At 40.6% G+C, this 17371-nt stretch overlaps 2 protein-coding genes and 2 long non-coding RNA genes across 6 annotated transcripts; 1 reads left to right on the forward strand and 3 right to left on the reverse strand.

Annotated features, from left to right (window-relative positions):
• Positions 1-148: 148 nt before the first annotated feature.
• LOC111331990 (short-chain dehydrogenase/reductase family 9C member 7) lies at positions 149-10842 on the reverse strand. 2 transcript variants are annotated; one of them, XM_022937239.2, is made up of 4 exons: positions 10371-10842; positions 5765-5947; positions 2154-2393; positions 149-1516 (listed from the first exon to the last, which is right to left on the reverse strand). In XM_022937239.2, the coding sequence occupies exons 1-4, from the start codon at positions 10699-10701 to the stop codon at positions 1257-1259; spliced, it is 1014 nt and encodes a 337-aa protein (XP_022792974.2). In that variant the 5' UTR covers positions 10702-10842; the 3' UTR covers positions 149-1256. The 2 variants fall into 2 exon arrangements, with proteins under 2 accessions (XP_022792974.2, XP_022792975.2); XM_022937240.2 differs by lacking the exon at positions 10371-10842 and adding an exon at positions 7148-7469.
• LOC148742024 (uncharacterized) lies at positions 2387-7651 on the forward strand. The gene is made up of 2 exons (XR_015999461.1): positions 2387-2852; positions 5878-7651. It is a non-coding gene; the product is annotated as an uncharacterized LOC148742024 (long non-coding RNA).
• On the reverse strand, positions 3288-5748 carry LOC148742025 (uncharacterized). The gene is made up of 2 exons (XR_015999447.1): positions 3861-5748; positions 3288-3411 (listed from the first exon to the last, which is right to left on the reverse strand). It is a non-coding gene; the product is annotated as an uncharacterized LOC148742025 (long non-coding RNA).
• A 2577-nt stretch (positions 10843-13419) lies between the features above and the next one.
• Positions 13420-17061, reverse strand: LOC111331988 (retinol dehydrogenase 16). 2 transcript variants are annotated; one of them, XM_088755037.1, is made up of 4 exons: positions 16585-17061; positions 15619-15801; positions 14638-14877; positions 13420-14403 (listed from the first exon to the last, which is right to left on the reverse strand). In XM_088755037.1, exons 1-4 carry the CDS (start codon positions 17006-17008, stop codon positions 14210-14212), a joined length of 1041 nt encoding a protein of 346 aa, XP_088611163.1. In that variant the 5' UTR covers positions 17009-17061; the 3' UTR covers positions 13420-14209. The 2 variants fall into 2 exon arrangements, with proteins under 2 accessions (XP_088611163.1, XP_022792972.2); XM_022937237.2 differs by having other exon boundaries at positions 16648-17059.
• Between the last annotated feature and the right edge of the window lie 310 nt (positions 17062-17371).

Below are 17371 nucleotides of genomic sequence, written 5' to 3' on the forward strand. Positions count from 1 at the left end.
GGGGAAGGGGGAAAGGGGGGAGCAGTTCACACTCCTTTCTCGGCAAACAAAGGCATGTCTCTGATTTTTTATGCAGGTTGTGTCTTTGAGCAAATTTTATAATCAATATAACCACAAAGCATTCCCCATCCTCTAGAGAAATCACAAACTCAACCACCTGGATTTTTATGGGAAATCTATAATTTTCAAATGGGTCCAATCCTATACATTTACTCAACTTTAAGAATTTAAAGAAATTTAAGATATGGGAAATCAAAAACTGAATGTTATTAAAAGTTTCTCTATTTAAATCGCAAGTAAGAGGGTCTTAATGAGCTAACCGTTAGCTGTAAAATAGCACAGAAACTATAGCTCAAGTAACTGAAAAAATATTTCTTTCGATCACAAAGGGAGTTAACCGTTAGCTGTAAAATGGTCAAAGTTTTAACCATTAGCCGTAAAAGCCAACACACCACTGAGACCCTCAAGTAAGCTTTTCCAGAACTCGAACAAATTCTTCATCTTAGAAAAGCACTTCCTGGCATTTTTTCCTAATTTTCAAAAAGAGAAATTGCTTATCTTTAAAAACATGTTCTTCGAATGAAATAATAACAGCTGAAAAAGTAACTGCATATACTATGGGTAGGTCACTCAGAGAAATGTTGTATGACTATCTAACAGCATGACATTTGATACATAACTGTTAAAAAATTATCTTGAATCCAAGAATTAGTTACATATCTGATCACAACAAAAGGATTCAGTGGGAAATTTTTTTAACCTTTAACTCTTTTAAGATCTGATTGTTAATTCTCCTCTCCAGCTGCTATGCATTTCCTTGTAGATTAGCTATGAGAGTTTGGTGTTAGATCAAAATAGCAACTATTTGATAAGTTTGAGTATTCCTATTACCTGTTTGTTGGATAATAAATGGATATTATAGGCAGAGCCGTAGTTAGCATGAGGCAAGACAAGGCAATTGCCTCGTCTTAATTTTGGCCTTTTTTAATTTTTTTCTTAAAGATTGACTTTTCTGCAGAAAAATGCCACGGAAAATCCTTAAAAGAGCATTTCTAAACCTCTCAATTTCAAAGTTTTCTGGGGGGCATGCCCCCAGACCCCTCTAGCAGCTTGTGCCTTTGGCGCTCAAAACTTGCCTCGTCTTGTCCTGAAATCTGGCTACAGCCCTGATAGGGAAGAAGTTACATGTTAATCAATTCCTGGAGTTACAGAGAGCATTGAAGTTCTGGGGCTGTGGAATTTCTTCAATGGAATTTTCAATGAGCTGAACCATTCGTAGAAGATTTTTCAAACAAATCTCGGCCAGACGGAACCACCACCCTAAACGGAAATTCTCTCAGGACAAAATCCTGAAGTACTTCTGGCAAGTGAGAAAGAAATTTCAGCTGCCATGCATCCTGGCCAATCACGTAGCACTTCTTCGGACTCCGTGATGTCAGAGGTAACACAATGGCATCAATGACGGGACTCACTTGCTTAGATGCAGATTTGCACCAGTCACGAAAACCCTTTGTTGCTGAAATAGTAAAAATGAATTGATAAATGCATGGATTATAGTTAGATTACAATACCTGGATTGTAATTTGCAGTTTGCATTGTATCCTATTGAGAGATTTTATCAACTATTGACTGAAAAAGGGTTTCTTTGTTTCAGTCATGTCACGGAACATTGGCAAATCATGCAGCCACAAGTCACCATTCATTAAGGGAGCCTTCATTATTTATGGCAGGGGAAGGGCTGGCAAGAATAATGAGGGGGGGGGGGGGTCATGATAAATTCAGGAACTAAAATGGGGGGTGTTTAACCTAGCTGCTTTGATAGTCCTAAGGGGGAAGGGGGCTAGCTATTTTTGCAATTATAACTGGAGGTGTCATGACATTTTTAATTCTTATAGAGCAGGGTCAGGATATTTTGTTTAGTCCCACTGAAAATCTTGCCAGCCCACCCCCTCCCATGAATAATAAATGCTCCCTAAGGCTTATCTATGCCAGTTCAGATCAACTTGGGTGTTATTGGCCTTTCTTCTTTTCTTACTTGTAAGCAATGAATGGTCATGATAATAAAAAAATCATGAACCATAAACCGTGATAGAGAGTTGGGCTGAGGCGAGTGAGTTCTTTTCAACCGCAACCTGTAGGAACTCCATCCTCACCGTTTTCAAGATATCCTTTACCGTATTCCTGTTGTTTCTCCTCTGATAGATTGTCCCACAATTGTTTGAGGCGAGCACACAACAAGACGTCGTTTAAAATTGGAGTACGTGTCGCACCCGGCTCTATTACGCTGACCAGGACTTCAAATGGGCGCATCTCGCGTCTCAGTGCATCTGCAAACGCCTCCACGCCATACTTGGATATGCAATACGGTGAGAACGCTTGAGGTGAAATAACACCTTGAGAAGCAAAAAAAAAAAAAGAGTCAGCTCAATAAAACTTGTTGAAGTGCTCAGAACATTTCAGTGATACCCAAGTCGAGTAATCATTCAACAGAACGCCATGACTTGACGTTCGAGAGACCATCTGCTGCTGAAATAAATTATGGACTTGCTGTGAGGGAATACTCGTTTGACATTTTTCATATTCAAGGAGGTAGCATACATGCTGCAAGGGATAAGTTTATTTTATCCCCCAAAGGCTTCAAATTAGAAGAGAGCCAGGTTTACCTCGTTCCAGGCTCTCCCAGTTAGCGGGGAGGCAACGAGAAGGAAGGCGCGAGAAAATGTCGTCCGCGAATTAAGCGCTTTTATAGCGCGAAGAAAATTCGAATCAGCCGTTTCCCCGACAACCATAGCCACTCGCTTGCAGTTTTTGCCTCGTCTCTTCTGACTGGGAGCCCTACACAGTCTAGCCAGGTACTGCCAAAAGTTATGTTCCGTTCAGGCAAGGTCTTAGACATCCTCGGAGACCCAGGGGCTGAGTGGATTTCAAGTTAGGGCATGAAGAGCCCCTGGGGACATTGTCTTACAAGACTAGTTCCAAACGGTCGCAGTGGCTCTGCCGTCTGATTGGTGCCAGAAAATCTTTGTGTTTTTCTGCCCAATCAGAGTGAAGTGTGCTTTAGAGTCCTTTCGTGTGTTTTAACACGGACACATACTAGTAGCCCAGTAGCTCGCCATGTTTGTTTGGACCGTGCGACAGAGATTTGCTTGAGGTGAAAAGTTTCAGTCTCGGCACACAAAGTAAGAGAAATCGATCAGATTGTCCGCGAAAATCTTATCGTAAGTTATACTGAATACTTTCGCAGGTATCACTAGAAGTTATTTCGTCGCACGGGCCACGCAGGTATGTCGAGCAACTGGCGCTTTCGCCTACGTAGCTTTCTGCTTTCTCTGCGCGCCAAAATCTAATCTTAGTAGTAAAGTCATTCACAATACGGCCAAGGTTGCAGAGAACGTTAAGTTCGTGGACGACCTCCAGCAATTGAGTCAGTTTGCTAGACATAACGTCTCGTAGTCACGTTCGACGCACTAAAAACTACTATAAAACGAATACAAGAATTGTAAAAACGTGTAAAATGGTATATAAAAAGTCACTTGTAAAAATGTAGCGGAATTCCAAATCGATTTCGATCAATTACGATCCTCATCAGTAGTACTCCGCCATGTTTAAAATACTCAGTATTTTAAACATGGCGGAGTACTACTGATGAGGATCGTAATTGATCGAAATCGATTTGGAATTCCGCTACATTTTTACAAGTGACTTTTTATATACCATTTTACACGTTTTTACAATTCTTGTATTCGTTTTATAGTAGTTTTTAGTGCGTCGAACGTGACTACGAGACGTTATGTCTAGCAAACTGACTCAATTATCGAACACGTTCCTGGCCTCGGCCCACAAAATTTCATCACAATGACCTCCAGCAAGTGCTAAGAGAAAGCTTAGCTGTGTTTCCGGTTTGCTAATTAAAATCTGAACAAAAACTTATTAACGAGAACATCATGGGAAGGAGAGATGTTTTCGGGCAGTTACCGAAGGGGTTTGGAAAGAGTTTAATCTTTCAACTGCTGTCTAGAGTGTTGAAATTCTTGAGCTAGGAAGGCCACGGATTCTCTTCCAGTCCCTTGGTCATTGTCATTTCACCTCAGTCTGTCGATTGCGGAAGACCAAGTTAAATACCTTTGATCATTGGGAATCGATCCGATGCTGTTTTCAGTGGGAAAAACAAAACCAAAGACCAAGAAATATTTTTAAAGGGCGGGTTTGCTTTATTGCAAATGTCAGCTTAGTAGTACAGGGTCATCTACCCACATCTAATAAGCAAATATTTCCACGCTTAGCTTTTCTTTTTTTTCGAGCGAAGATGAGATTAGAGTTTGGCATGCACAGAACGTTTCGCAAGTACCAGTTGCTCGACATACCTGCGTGGCCCGTGCGAGGAAATAACTTCACGGGATTGGCAAAGTTTCAGTCACAGCAAATTATGCAAAAAATCTAGAAAGATTTAAGCTTAAATCTCGTTTATCGTTTAAAGCGACATATCAATGACTGCAACCATCGTGTGGTATACAAACCTCGCAAACTTTAAAACACGTTCTCTAGTGATACCTGCGAAAGTATTCAGTATAATTTCCGGTAAGATTTTCGCGGACAATCTGATCGATTTCTCTTACGTTGTGTACCGAGACTGAAACTTTTCACAAGAAAATCTCTGTCGCACGGTCCAAACAAACATGGTGAGCAACTGGGCTACAAGTATATTTCCGTGTTAAAACACACGAAAGGACTCTAAAGCACACTTCACTCTGATTGGGCAGAAAAACACAAAGATTTTCTGGCACCAATCAGATGGCAGAACGACTGCGACCGTTTGGAACTAGTCTTGTAAGAAAATGTCCCCAGGGGCTCTTCATGCCCTAGCTTGAAATCCACTCAGCCCCTGGGTCTCCGAGGATGGGTCTTAGAGAGGACTAGAGAGAATGATACACGTTGGTGCATTGAACTGTCTCCATCCTTTAATGTAACAAAACTCCCTTGCTCGTGCAGCATGATATTGTCATATATGGTATGTTATTGGCTGCTAAAAAAAACCCCTAGCCCTAAGGTTTCTCTTAGCATTCTCCTCAAGTTTTTTCTATCTTTTAATGTGTGGTCTCAAAAGCTCTTCCCCATAACGTGCGTAAACAGATAACATTTATGCAGTCTTTAAACAAACTACCATTATTTTTTGTTAACCTGCTTAACATAATACTGTTGTGATTTGAGATTTACGTTTACAAAACTCATTTAGGAATGACATTTGAGATCCGGTAATTTCCAACGCTTCTGTCGTGTGACCTAGATAGTTACCAAGGGTCGCGCCGATGTATGTGGTTAAACGAATAACAAACGTGAGCTAAACTGTGTAGTCTATCGACAGCTTTACGGCAGATGTTCACACCTCATTCTGAAACATGTTTTAGGTTAATTTCCAAATCTGTCGCAATCAATCCGTGATCGTCTTGTTTTTGTTTAGCACCAGTTCAGAACTTCGGAAAATCCCCTCAGCCAACCAGATGAAAAACTGGACGTATTCTCGGCTGGTCACTAACTTTTTTTCTACACTTGATCAAGTTTCATTTTTTTTTGGGCTGTTACACTATCGCGCCCCCACTCCTCCCCCGGAAAAAAATGAATGCCTGATTGCGGGATACAGCCATTTTCCTTGAGTTCTTAATCGTGTCACTCAACCAAATGCGCTTTGAAGCCCTAAAAAACATGAGAGATTTTTTCTCAGCCCTATTACAGTCGCCTATCCTCGTAGAGCTGGCTATCATATTACCTGCTATGCTGCTAACGATGACAATCCGTCCCTTCGCTTTCTTTATCAATGGTAAGAATGTTTTAGTCACATCGACCAGGCCCCATAAATTAACATCTGCAACTTTCTTGTAGGCGTCAAGCGGTAGCCACTCGACCGGTCCAACTGTTAGGATTCCAGCATTGTTTACCAGTCCCCACAGGCCTGGAATAAAACGTAGAGCCTGTGTCTTAGAGTGTAGTCTACGTGTAGCTGTACCTTCCCCTTCCCCCCCTCCGAGGAGAAACGTTTCTCCTCGGGGGGGAAGGTACGGTTAAACGTAGGCTACTGAAAGCGAGAATGGAAGAACCTTTGCTCACGACCTCTTGAAAGAGGGCACCTCTCTGAATACATGCAATCACTCAGCTGTGTCCCTTCGGTGTCAAAAATGGAGAGGTTCGACTATGTTAGGGTTATGGAGTCAGGAATTCATAAAAACGTAGTATATTTGAAATCCAGTCTGGGGTGATTTTTTTTTTTAAAAAAAAAAACCATATCAAACACACCCTCTCCCTACCGGTATAACTGCACGTGGAATTCGAACCACCCCTCCCCCCTCACCTCACACCTTGTAGAAAGAAAGCTGAACCGTCAGTCAAACCCTGGTGATTCAGTCATTAGTAGTCACTTCGATCTTCCTCTTACCGAATTTTCTAGGAAGATAAGATTTCTACTCCTTTTTTGGGTAACGTTTTCTTAGATCGCATGATATGAGCGATAAGTTTTACTTTTAACTTTTAGATCTTGATTTGTTGTACATTGTGATTTTTTAAAAGGTTTTAATTAAATTCTTAATTAGGTTGTTAATTATAATAGTTTTTTTTTTTAAATTGTACAGTAACAATGTTTATAGAGGGCCACAAATTCATTAGTTTTTAACTATAAAGTGTCACCCTCTTTAAATATAGTTTGATTGATTGATTGAAAGATTGAAGGAATCTCTGCTCGCTGGGCGGTCATTAGCATGCTTCACGGCGAACGGCCAAATGGTTTTAACTCAATACGTGACTGTTGACAAGTTTAAGTTAAACAATTTCGCGCTACCTCTTTCAAATGATAGTAAACACAGTGGGCGTGTAGGAAGGAAATGAATAAATGCAGATTAATGAAGACACATGTGGAGAAGTGAAGAATAAAGCATTACAGTTGTCGCTTTTTAAAGCGAAATGCCAAAATCAAACAGCAGACATGGAGGTAATTCACTTTGGAATGGCTCCATCTAACCAGATCAACTTCTTTATAACAGAACTGTCACTGTGCAATTATGATGACGATGTAGATAACATAACAGTCAATTAAACAGATCACTTACTGCTATCAGATGATTGAAAGGTCATCTAAAGCTGATGGACAACTCGCATTTACCTGATTTACCGATAAGTTGCTTCACTTCGTAAAATACTTTTCTGATTTGCTCCGAATTGGTCACATCCAACTGGTAAGTTTTAAGCCTGTCGCTAATCACCGCCTTCAAACTCTGTTCCCCGTCTTTCGTCAAAAATGTCGCCAAGACATGGGCTCCCATCTCGTGCAATCGAATGGCTGTTTCTCGACCGATGCCAGTATCGCAACCGGTTATCAGAACATACTTTTCATTTAAACTCAAAAGTGATTCACTTTTCTTTCGAGAAAACCATAAACCGGCAGTTACTAAGGCAATTGCTGTTCCCGCAAGAACAAACCACATGGTATAAACCAGCGGAAAATCGTGATTCGTAACAGCTGTTCACTTGTCGCGACCACGATCGACCCCAGCTGTGATGTTTCGCTATGAATGTTAGCTCTGATTTGTCCAAAATGTGGACCGTAACAAATAGGATTAGAATGCCTGATACGAAGATAATTTTAAATAAAGATAAATTTACAGCTTGGGATTTCAATTTGTAACTTCTGTGACGATATGAGGTTTTTTTTTTTTTTAATTTTCGAGTTTAATCAGAGATATTTTAAGAAGTATCTTCGATCACGAAACAACCTTTTTCCAATCGAGCCATTTATAATGTCTTTCTCCCGCGTTTTAAATGGACTTGGATAAATCTTCTGAACAATTCTTATTACACAAGAGGATTTCAACGAATTTGACAGTAAAAATTCCTTAGCTAATGGAGTGTCAAATATCTTCATCTGAATATCGGAAGATAAGGGAATTAATGCCAGATTATTATCGGGAAGAATTGAAAAGTAAAATTGACGTGTATGAGTACACCACGTTTTTGATGTTAGCACACCCTGTTGCCTTTGGGTGGATATTCTTAATGTTTTTATCAAAGAAAACCGGGAGCCCATCAACAGGAACCTCTATCTCCACTAGTTTCTTGAGTCAACCCTTTCCCGATCCCGGGTAGCTTTATTTTTAGAACGGCTTTTTTTCCCGCGATGATGGGGGTATGTGACGTAAAACAACATCAAGCTCCGTTTTGATTGGGTCTTTGAACTGTGTGCGTGCAAAACCTCTCCTAAGGGCCATTCTATGATTGGGTCTTTGAACTGTGTGCGTGCAAAACCTCTCCTAAAGGCCGTTCTATGATTGGGTCTTTGAACTGAGTGCGTGCGAAACCTCCCCTGAGAGCCGTTCTATAAATAAATCTACTCGGGAAAGGGTTGACTCCGAGGCTTAGTATGGGAGATAAAAGGCTCCTGTTGATGGGCTCCTGAGAAAACTCATGATAATCTTCGTGTATCCAACAAATTCTAAGATCAGTTTTGACTCAGTAACATACAACAAACACGAAAGGGCCAGTCAGCCCCCGTGAGCATCGTCAACCGCAGTGGCCCAATTTCCGAGATTTCCCCTCACCGCGCTTCCTGTGTCAAAATCACAATCGTGTGTTCATATAAGGAGTTGCGTAGCCTGTGGTAGGCTCTCAGTGTGTGGAGAAGGCAAAGCTGCTGCATTTTTTTTTTCTCGCCCCGGCCTTTCGAACACAGTTTTTCCGTGCACCCACTTATTCTCTTTGAGAGAGAGAGAGAGATAGATAGGGAGAGAGAGACTTTGTTTCAAGAGGGTAACACGTGACAGTAGTTAAACTGATAATCCTGTGGCCCTCTATTAACCCACCCATCCCACCCCAGGGGAGGACATCCATCACACAGTAATCTCGTGTGTGGGAAATTAAAGTCTCCTACCCCAACTCTGCAGGAGACGGGACCTCCATTTATTCGTCCCTATCCGAGAAGACTAGAATATCTAACCATTTCTTCATGTCATAGAAAGGTAGAAAATTCTTCTCAATTATTTTAAGACCCTGAGTGTTGGTCCGGCCGGGGCTCGAACCCTCGACCTCCCGCACAACAATCCAGCGCTCTATCCATTTAGCTAATTGAGAACCAAGGGACAAGTTGAAGGAGGGTTGGCTTTTGCGACCAAGATCTCGGTAACCTGGGTAGAGAAGTTTCCATTTAACTATCCTAGCTCGTTTGACGGGACGAAATTTGAAAGTGGTCACTTGGTTCATCTTGAACCAGGATGAATCGAACGAAGATAAACCAAAGCTGAGCTGAAATTGCCCATATGAATGGTAACCGGGCTGAAATTTGCATACGGTAAACCGGGATAAAATTTCCTTTTGCAAACTTCGTACCACCAATCAGACTACTCCGTTCAATGGCAGCCAAGCTTATGCGAAGAGACGTAATCCTTGTCTTTGTCAAGAGGATGTGATAATTTATAACCATTAGCCAATTAAACCTGGCATATCCAGAAATGAAAATGACAAGCTCATACAAGACCTTCAAATACGAAACCCTTCCCGTGCCCTCCAGAAGCATCGACCACATCCCAAAATTTGTATCAGCAAACCGTTTTCACAGAGTGAAATCTTTAAGATATCAAACTTGAACACCAGCGATTACAGAGAATACTAACATGTCCTCTGGAGACAATCTGTAGCTAACGAGCAAGGTAGATACTTCCCGTTCATTTGGTTGTATCTACTGCGACACTTTCGTGTATTTGCACGTACAGAAGTGATGTTTACCCGGGAACAAGGAGGCATGTCGTTCGTGGAAAAATATCTGACTAAGGAACAAGAAATTTCCTGTTCAGTCGTCCATCTGTTGCGACATTTCCGTGTCTCCACACGCACAAAAGTGATGTTTGCCCGTGAACAAGAAATCACTGAATACTACTGGTATGTCGTTTTTGAGAAAATCTGTGGCTAATGGACAAATTTGTTCATCTATGTATCCAGTTGCGACATTTCCGAGCCTCCACATGTAAATAACTGATATTTCGGATCAGAAAATTCTGCTGTATGAAGAAATTTCAACATAAGAGGAAGCAGACAGAGTCAACTAAACTTTACAAATGTCGTGAGTTTTTCAACCGTGAGATTCGTACAACCATGAATGATAAGGCGCACAAATGAAAATTTCTCAGTGACAAATGCGAAAAGGAAACTTAAAGAATTGATTCTTGCTGTTTTTTCCACGGCCAACCACGATTTGAAAGTAAATGCTCCAGGCACTCATTAACGTAGAATGTAAACAAATGAGAAAAAAAAACCGCTCTATTTTAGTTCTATGTCACACAACATTTTAGTTATCATTATATTAGTTATTGATGTGAAAGAAATAACTTTTCTCTTACCTGAACTACCTTCCAGGAGTTGGTTTACTTTAAAAAATACTGCCTCAATTTGCTGAGGGTCTGTAACATCCATCTGGAAAGTTTTCAGTTTTTCACTCGCCACAGATCTCAAACTCTGTTCTCCTTCTTCCGTCAAACAAGTCGCCAACACACACACTCCCATCTTGTCCAATCGCAATGCTGTTTCTCGCCCAAACCCAGAATCACAGCCGGTTATCAGAACATATTTATCCTTTATGTTTAACGTGGCTGTGTTCCTTCTCGAAAAAATTGGAAGAATCAGTAAAATTGAAACAAACGTTACAATTGCCAAAACGACTATGAACAACATGATCGTCTTGTTACTTAAAATTTGCAAGATTATTCAGGAGACCGCTTATTTTTAAAATCTGTGCGGTATGAAGTCTTCAGCTATGCAGGTAGGAAACAACTTATGGGAGATGACCTCAAAACTTAACGACCTTGTATATATATATAGTGCGAGTCAAGAATAGGCCCACGCATACGCCTATGCAACATCGTGGCCTATTACGACATAGTTAATAGAGGGTACTACATAGCATTCTTGGAATAAGAGGAATTGGTTCTGCTTCAAGAACTTTGTCCGCATAATCGTCCTTTTTCAAGCACGCTAATCTTTCTAACTGAACTAAGTCGAAGCTGAACTTTCCTTTCGGCCATGAAATTATGAATTTAATCTTTTCAACTGAACTGCGTCGAAGCTAAACTTTCCTTTCTATGAAATTATGAATGTTCTCGGCAAAAACAAAATTATGCCTGGACACTGACGATTCATTTGAATTTGGCTTTCCAAAAGGTTTCAACTGAGGACTTGTTTACTTAGGACCACGCAAATTGGGCAAAGAGCGCGCAATAGAGAGGAATCCTTACAGCTACAGTTCTGCCTTGACACACTTCATTGATTTAATTTTTGCTTCCGCTGCACAAGTTTTAATATTTACCACGCAACTTGGCCGCGCATGATTAGGCAACATAACAACCAAAATGTTTTACACAATCTGAACGAAATCTGTACATGTTTAGCAGCTGTGAAAGTTTTTGAAAATCAAATAATTCTCTTTAAGTAAGTAAGCTAGAAGGGTCTCTGATTAAATCCGTTGGAAGACAGTGAAGCAATTTGAAAGTAAAATATAGCTTTAGACTAAATTTAGCTAACTCTTTAACCCCTTTCATTCCTTTATTCTTATGATATCAGTTCAAAAAAATAGGTATTGGATCGACTTATGATCTCCTAATTGATATTTTTCTTTATTCTCATCACTTTCTTTGTTTGATATTGAATTGATAATATAGAATCGACCATGAAATACGCGACAGAGGAACTTTCGAACTCATCCAGACTTTGGATTGCAATAGCAATTCTCCTTATGGCCCGTCATACATTTCATATAACGACTATTCCGAGAATTTATTGATTAACCAAATAGTATCGCTAAATTCACAATTTTCTTTATTCTCAACGAATTCACCAATGTTCCAAATGAAAAATCAATGCTTTGATGGTCCACAATGCATTTCTAATGAGATGCATTGGATATTGTTCTCGGCTTTCGAAGAGGTGTAGCTACACAATACAGTAAACGTTCCGTGCAATATTGCTTCACCGGTCAGAACATTCCTATTTCGCAACAAGAAGGGGTTCTCGTCGATTGCGAATGAAACAAATTGTAAAAAATATGTCTTATCTACGTAGTTGATTGCATATCCAATCAAAAACAACTAGTAGCACTGGTAGCAGTTCAAGTCGCGTGATAACACGGTCGGTAAGGGAAAGAGTTTGCAACGAGAATATATCTAAAAATTTTTCGCAGACAGTACGGTGAAAATAATTGTCTTAGTGGCAAAAGATGAATGATGAGCAGATCGAAAATGAAATTGTTTTTTCCAACTCCTTAAAAACTTAAAAATCTTCCGCAATGCATGCGCGTTATCAAGTGCTGTTCGAGAAACATTACGCTGACACACCAAACTTTTTGAGGCATTCGTCTAATTGTTATGGTGTCATTTCTTAAATTGTTGTGGGTAATTTATCTGCTTATTGAAACCATGATACAAAATATTATGTTTCTTTGTTTATGTCGTAACTAAAAGTGATCCTCCGTTTCTGTTAACAAGGCATTGCACAGTGGACTGAACGAAGTGCCGAGGGACTAGGGAAATTGGTTCGTTATATCGAGGTTCTGTGGCACACATTTTACTGTAACTTTAGCCGGGCTGAAACTGAAGTATCGTTCATTAGACAGTAGAACCTCGATTTAACGAACCTCTATATAGCGACGTCCTCGGTATAACGAACGATACTTAAGTTTCGGCCCGGCTAAAGTTACAGTAAAATGTACGCCACAGAACCTCGATAACGGACTAATTTCCCCAGTCCCTTGGCACTTAGCTTCGTTAAATCGAGGCTCCACTGTATTTGGATGTTTCGCGCTAAAATTTGAGGTCGGAAAGATGAACAAACTTCCTATTAGATATTGTTCAACTAAACTTTGTTGCTTCTTCAGAATTCTTACTACAGCCTAATTATATATTGGAAAAAATATCTTTTGAGGGAACTGTGGTGAAATGGGAAGTCATTTCGTTTTTTTCCAGCTGCTTGGAGATATTTAACCTCATACCCAGACCCATATTTCAGTTACCGTTACACGGTAGGAGTTTGGTACGAAAGTACATTTCTCACGCGGTGGGATCTGGGAATAAGATTACATTTCACCATTACACGGTGGGATCTGGGAACGAGATTACATTTCAGTCACCGTTACACGATAGGATCTGGGTACGAAATTAGAGGTTTTTTTGGCACAAGCCAATCAAAGTAAGTAAAAGGAACTCTTCACTAACATTGTTTACACTGGAAAATGTTTAACTTTATATCCAATGATTTTGTAAGAAACGCGATTCTATAAAATGGACGAGATAAAAAATCATAGCAACAATCATTGCATTCAGCTTGGTGGAGAGGTAAAACAGATAACGGTCAGTTGTTACATTACATTGTAATTCCACACTCTGTACCTTTCAGTCTTCCTTGGGTAAAAAATTATTTTCGTTGAAGAACAGTCTTCTTTTTATTGCAGACCTATATTCATTTCTTAAGTTATAGTTTACCATGTTTGAGAGTATTTAACCAATAAATGCTAATTTTTATAGTAAAATATTGTTCAGAACTTCTTTCAAAGCCGGTATTAATAACACGACCAGCTTGTATGTCAGTAAATATGGATTTTTGTCATAGAAATAAATCGAGTGAGTATTTTGAAATTTGTATTCTGTGGGTTACCCAACATACCTTGCACCACAACGGTCAAAAGTAGGGCGTGCGCGAGGGCATCAATGTTTGGCCGTCCGCGCGCTTCTTTCCCGCGCAAACTTTCGAGGAAAACATAAGAAACAACCGCTGTCTCGCACAATAGGATACAAAAATTGAAAAATTAATAGAAATCTGTGAAAGGAAAGAAAATTATGGAGGAGGAAAACTGGAGACTGTTAGAACACAAAGCTTATTAATCACGGGTGTCCTGTTGATTTACAATTCTGTTTTGAGTTTTGCCGAAAAAGTTATACACTTCTATACACGGATAATTACTGGCTTGTGTGGTTGTTTGTACCTCGTGTAAGACAACTTGGTTCTGACAGACTGAAAGAACGCCACCTAGGCGCCACCTAGTTATTACAACATTGGTCCATATGAGTATGATTAGTGCTGCATGTAAGACAACGTGTGCACACGTCATGTTTTTGACTGAAGGCGGCAGATGTTTCAAACGTATCTTACTGAGATCTCATTAAAGCAGATGCTCCGTTGTAACCGAGGCATATCACTTCCTCCTTCGGAAAAAGCTGTCAGCAATGAAAGTGGGCATAAAGGAAATGAAGATTGATACTTTTGCATCCAGACCCACAGCGTAACGAGTTTTAGGTCGCTGAGAAGTTAAAGCATCGATCACAGCATCCACAACTTTGTATGTGTCAGGATTGGCACTCTCGGAAACCTTAATGATTCCCTTCTTGACTGTGAAGAGAGAAAGAAAGGCTTAAATTATGGTCTAAACATTATAACCTGCAGAACCGGCGCGATTTGTTTGTTTGTTTGTTTTTTTTTTTAGCGCTTTTAGGCGAACGGAGGCTAGGGCAAAGCCAGCACGAAGAGCAAGTCACGCGCAAGGGAAGGCGGGAAAAATTTTTTTCATCTTTCATAATCTATCTGCGTATATATATTTTTTACTTTCTTAAAATGACTTCTTACTTTGATTGAGTTTTCTCTCTCCATACTCCTCCTTTAACTCAGGACTGAGGTCGTCCCATAAATCCTGCGTCGCTTGAATGTTGCGCTCGGTGTGTGCCAAGGCTGTCTTGAACAAGCCGGGTTCTATGATACTGACCAGTATTCCCCACGGGTTCATTTCACGCCTCAAAGCATCGGAGAATGCTTGCACTCCATACTTTGTTATACAGTAGCTAGAAACGTGAGGCAACGATACACGACCTGAAGTTGAACCAATAATTAGCGCGTTAAGTCAGTTGTATTTCGTACAATAGTTTTGTAGTTAGCTCAGAATGTAGCCAGCGTGGTTGAGGTACAAAAGGGGTGGGGGGTGAGGAAACAGGACAAGATAAGACAATGCGAGAGAGAGCCCAGATCTCATGTAACGATGGAGCTTTGCTCTCGAAAAAAGCCTCCCCTCTCCCATCTTTGTGTGCCAGCTGTCCAGACTACGAAGAGAAGACAACAATCACTTAGAGGCAGGGCTTGTCAGCGAATTCTCAGCGGAAAGATAAGTTGTCAGACATACGTTGTATTTGAAGTTAAATGAACTGACATCTAAACAACTAAAAATGTCAAAAAAAAACCTATTTGGGCGACCCACTCTCAGAGTTCCACACGCTGCGCCAACATCAATTTCGTTTTTTAACTCGTGCGACAGACTTCGCTTAAAACGAGGGACTGCTCGTATTCTTTCGTTGCCTTGGGACTTGACAGACCATTCTCTGATTCGCGTCGCTCAACGTCACATATTTTTCCAAAAGCGACGAAACGTTCGTACAGACTGATGCAGCCGCTGACTTCAATCATCCAATTAAAAAGCTAAAAGACGAGATCTCCCCCGTCAAATAAGTGTACATAATGCCTAAATAGGCCCAAAGACAACAGCATCTCAAGGATATTTAAAAAATGGTGAAATATGTCTGATTTTCTTTTAGCACAGAAAGAGATGCAATAACTCACCCAACATACTTGACATGTTCACCACGCGGCCTCGGGACTTCTTGACGAGCGACAGAAAGGTTTTAGTAACGTCAATCATGCCCCACAGATTAACATTAGCGACGCGTTTTGATTTTTGTAGAGGTATCCATTCTATTGGTCCAGTAATAGCGATCCCAGCGTTGTTTACCAACCCCCATACACCTATTTGGTGATCACGCAACAGAAAGGTAAAACTTAATAATTCCGTCAAACGAGTGACCTACTATATTTTCGTTTTCATCATCACACTGGCTTGCATAATATAGTGCAACCTCCCTTTAGAGGGCGATCTCGGCACTCTAAATAGTATCCCTTGGGTAGACGTGTCCCAAACGGGAAAGAAGTTCCAATGTAGGTACGTAGAGATGGAATCCCTGGTCAGCATAAAATAAGCTCGTCGGAACACGGACTATGCATCATTGACTGAGTATAAAATATGGAATGAGGTATGGAACCCGGACTACGAACTGCGAACTGGGAATGAAAGCTCGGACTAAAATGTAAAGGAATAAGGGATGAAACCAGGTCAGGTCCTTACAAGATGTTCGTGGCACATTTTCTTTGCTTAGCAATGTCTCTATTGCCTAGATCTCTTTATGCATGCATTTTTACGCAGTCCTTAGTCCGTAGTCTGTAGTCTGTAGTCCGTAGTTTGTAGTCCGTGGTCCGTAGTCCGTAGTCCGAAGTCCATAATCTATATTTTATACTGGCCTGTAGAAACTCTTCTTAGGGGAAACACCCTTGGACTAAAGGAAGGGATTATGTGGGTAACAGAAACAGGGGTTTTCGGAGCATTTCGATCTGTGAAGACCAATGTTTTGTCCTTGAACTTCCTCTTCGTAGAGGCCTCCCAAGGGAGAGTTTATCCATGGATCTATTGTAATTCACGTTTAAAACGAACTTTAACGTAGAACTGTATATAACTGCTCGGCTGATCATTGTCACCTCTTTTTGGACGTATTGCGTGCCTACACTGTACGTTTTCAAAGTGTTCAAGCAAGCCTCTACCTTGGTCCGAGGGCAGAAGTCGCTGAATATCTTCGTAAAGATCTTTGATCTGCTCTGAATTTGTCACGTCCAGCCGGAATGTTTTCAGTTTGTCGCTGGTCGCGGACCTTAGACTCTTCTCTCCTTCCTCTGTCAGGCAAGTCGCCAACACATACGCTCCCATCTTGTCCAGTCGAATGGCTGTTTCACGGCCGAAGCCAGAGTCGCAACCGGTAATTAAAACATATTTCTGATCCAAGGCGATCGACCTCCTTCGTGAGAAAAACCTGAAGATGATAAAAGTCAAAGTAAAAGCTATGGCTATTGTTGTGTAAGGGAAGTGCAAGGAACCGTTGTCCAAGATTGACAGAAGCTTATCCATGTTTGTCTTCGGTTCTTCATATGATCGAGATATTAACTATTAACCCGTAAAATATGTGGAGCCGTGCTTCGTTTGCGCAGGTCAAATCAACAATTAACACCTCGGCTATAAATAATCAATTTTTTCGCACAATGGTTATTTAAAAAAGTTCAGCTGTTGTTAAACAAAACCGCGTTCTAAAATATCTTCAATTTAGCCGAGCCTTTTATCTGATCATTTATTTTTGTGAACATTGTCAAGAGGGCGGAAAGCTAATGGTGGAAATAACATTTAACCCTCCTTAATAGAGAATACGTGAGGCCCACTGCTGGCGTAAAACCGCAATTTGAGTTAGACTTCGTGTAAATAACCGGCCTTAATTGT

This window comes from Stylophora pistillata, chromosome 1, assembly GCF_964205215.1.
Source record: "Stylophora pistillata chromosome 1, jaStyPist1.2, whole genome shotgun sequence".
In the NCBI taxonomy this organism is placed as follows: Eukaryota; Metazoa; Cnidaria; class Anthozoa; order Scleractinia; family Pocilloporidae; genus Stylophora; species Stylophora pistillata.

What these genes read in the sequence shown, in the direction of transcription:
- LOC111331988 (XM_088755037.1), bottom strand. Translation starts at nt 17,008, where the DNA reads ATGGATAAGCTTCTGTCAATCTTGGACAACGGTTCCTTGCACTTCCCT. An exon ending in CGCAATACGTCCAAAAAGAG is followed by an intron (nt 15,802 to 16,584) that starts GTGACAATGATC and finishes ATCACCAAATAG; the next exon opens with GTGTATGGGGGTTGGTAAAC. An exon ending in AGAGAGAAAACTCAATCAAA is followed by an intron (nt 14,404 to 14,637) that starts GTAAGAAGTCAT and finishes CTCTCTTCACAG; the next exon opens with TCAAGAAGGGAATCATTAAG.
- LOC111331990 (XM_022937239.2), bottom strand. Translation starts at nt 10,701, where the DNA reads ATGTTGTTCATAGTCGTTTTGGCAATTGTAACGTTTGTTTCAATTTTA. An exon ending in ACTCCTGGAAGGTAGTTCAG is followed by an intron (nt 5,948 to 10,370) that starts GTAAGAGAAAAG and finishes GTTTTATTCCAG; the next exon opens with GCCTGTGGGGACTGGTAAAC. An exon ending in TAAAGGATATCTTGAAAACG is followed by an intron (nt 1,517 to 2,153) that starts GTGAGGATGGAG and finishes TTACTATTTCAG; the next exon opens with CAACAAAGGGTTTTCGTGAC.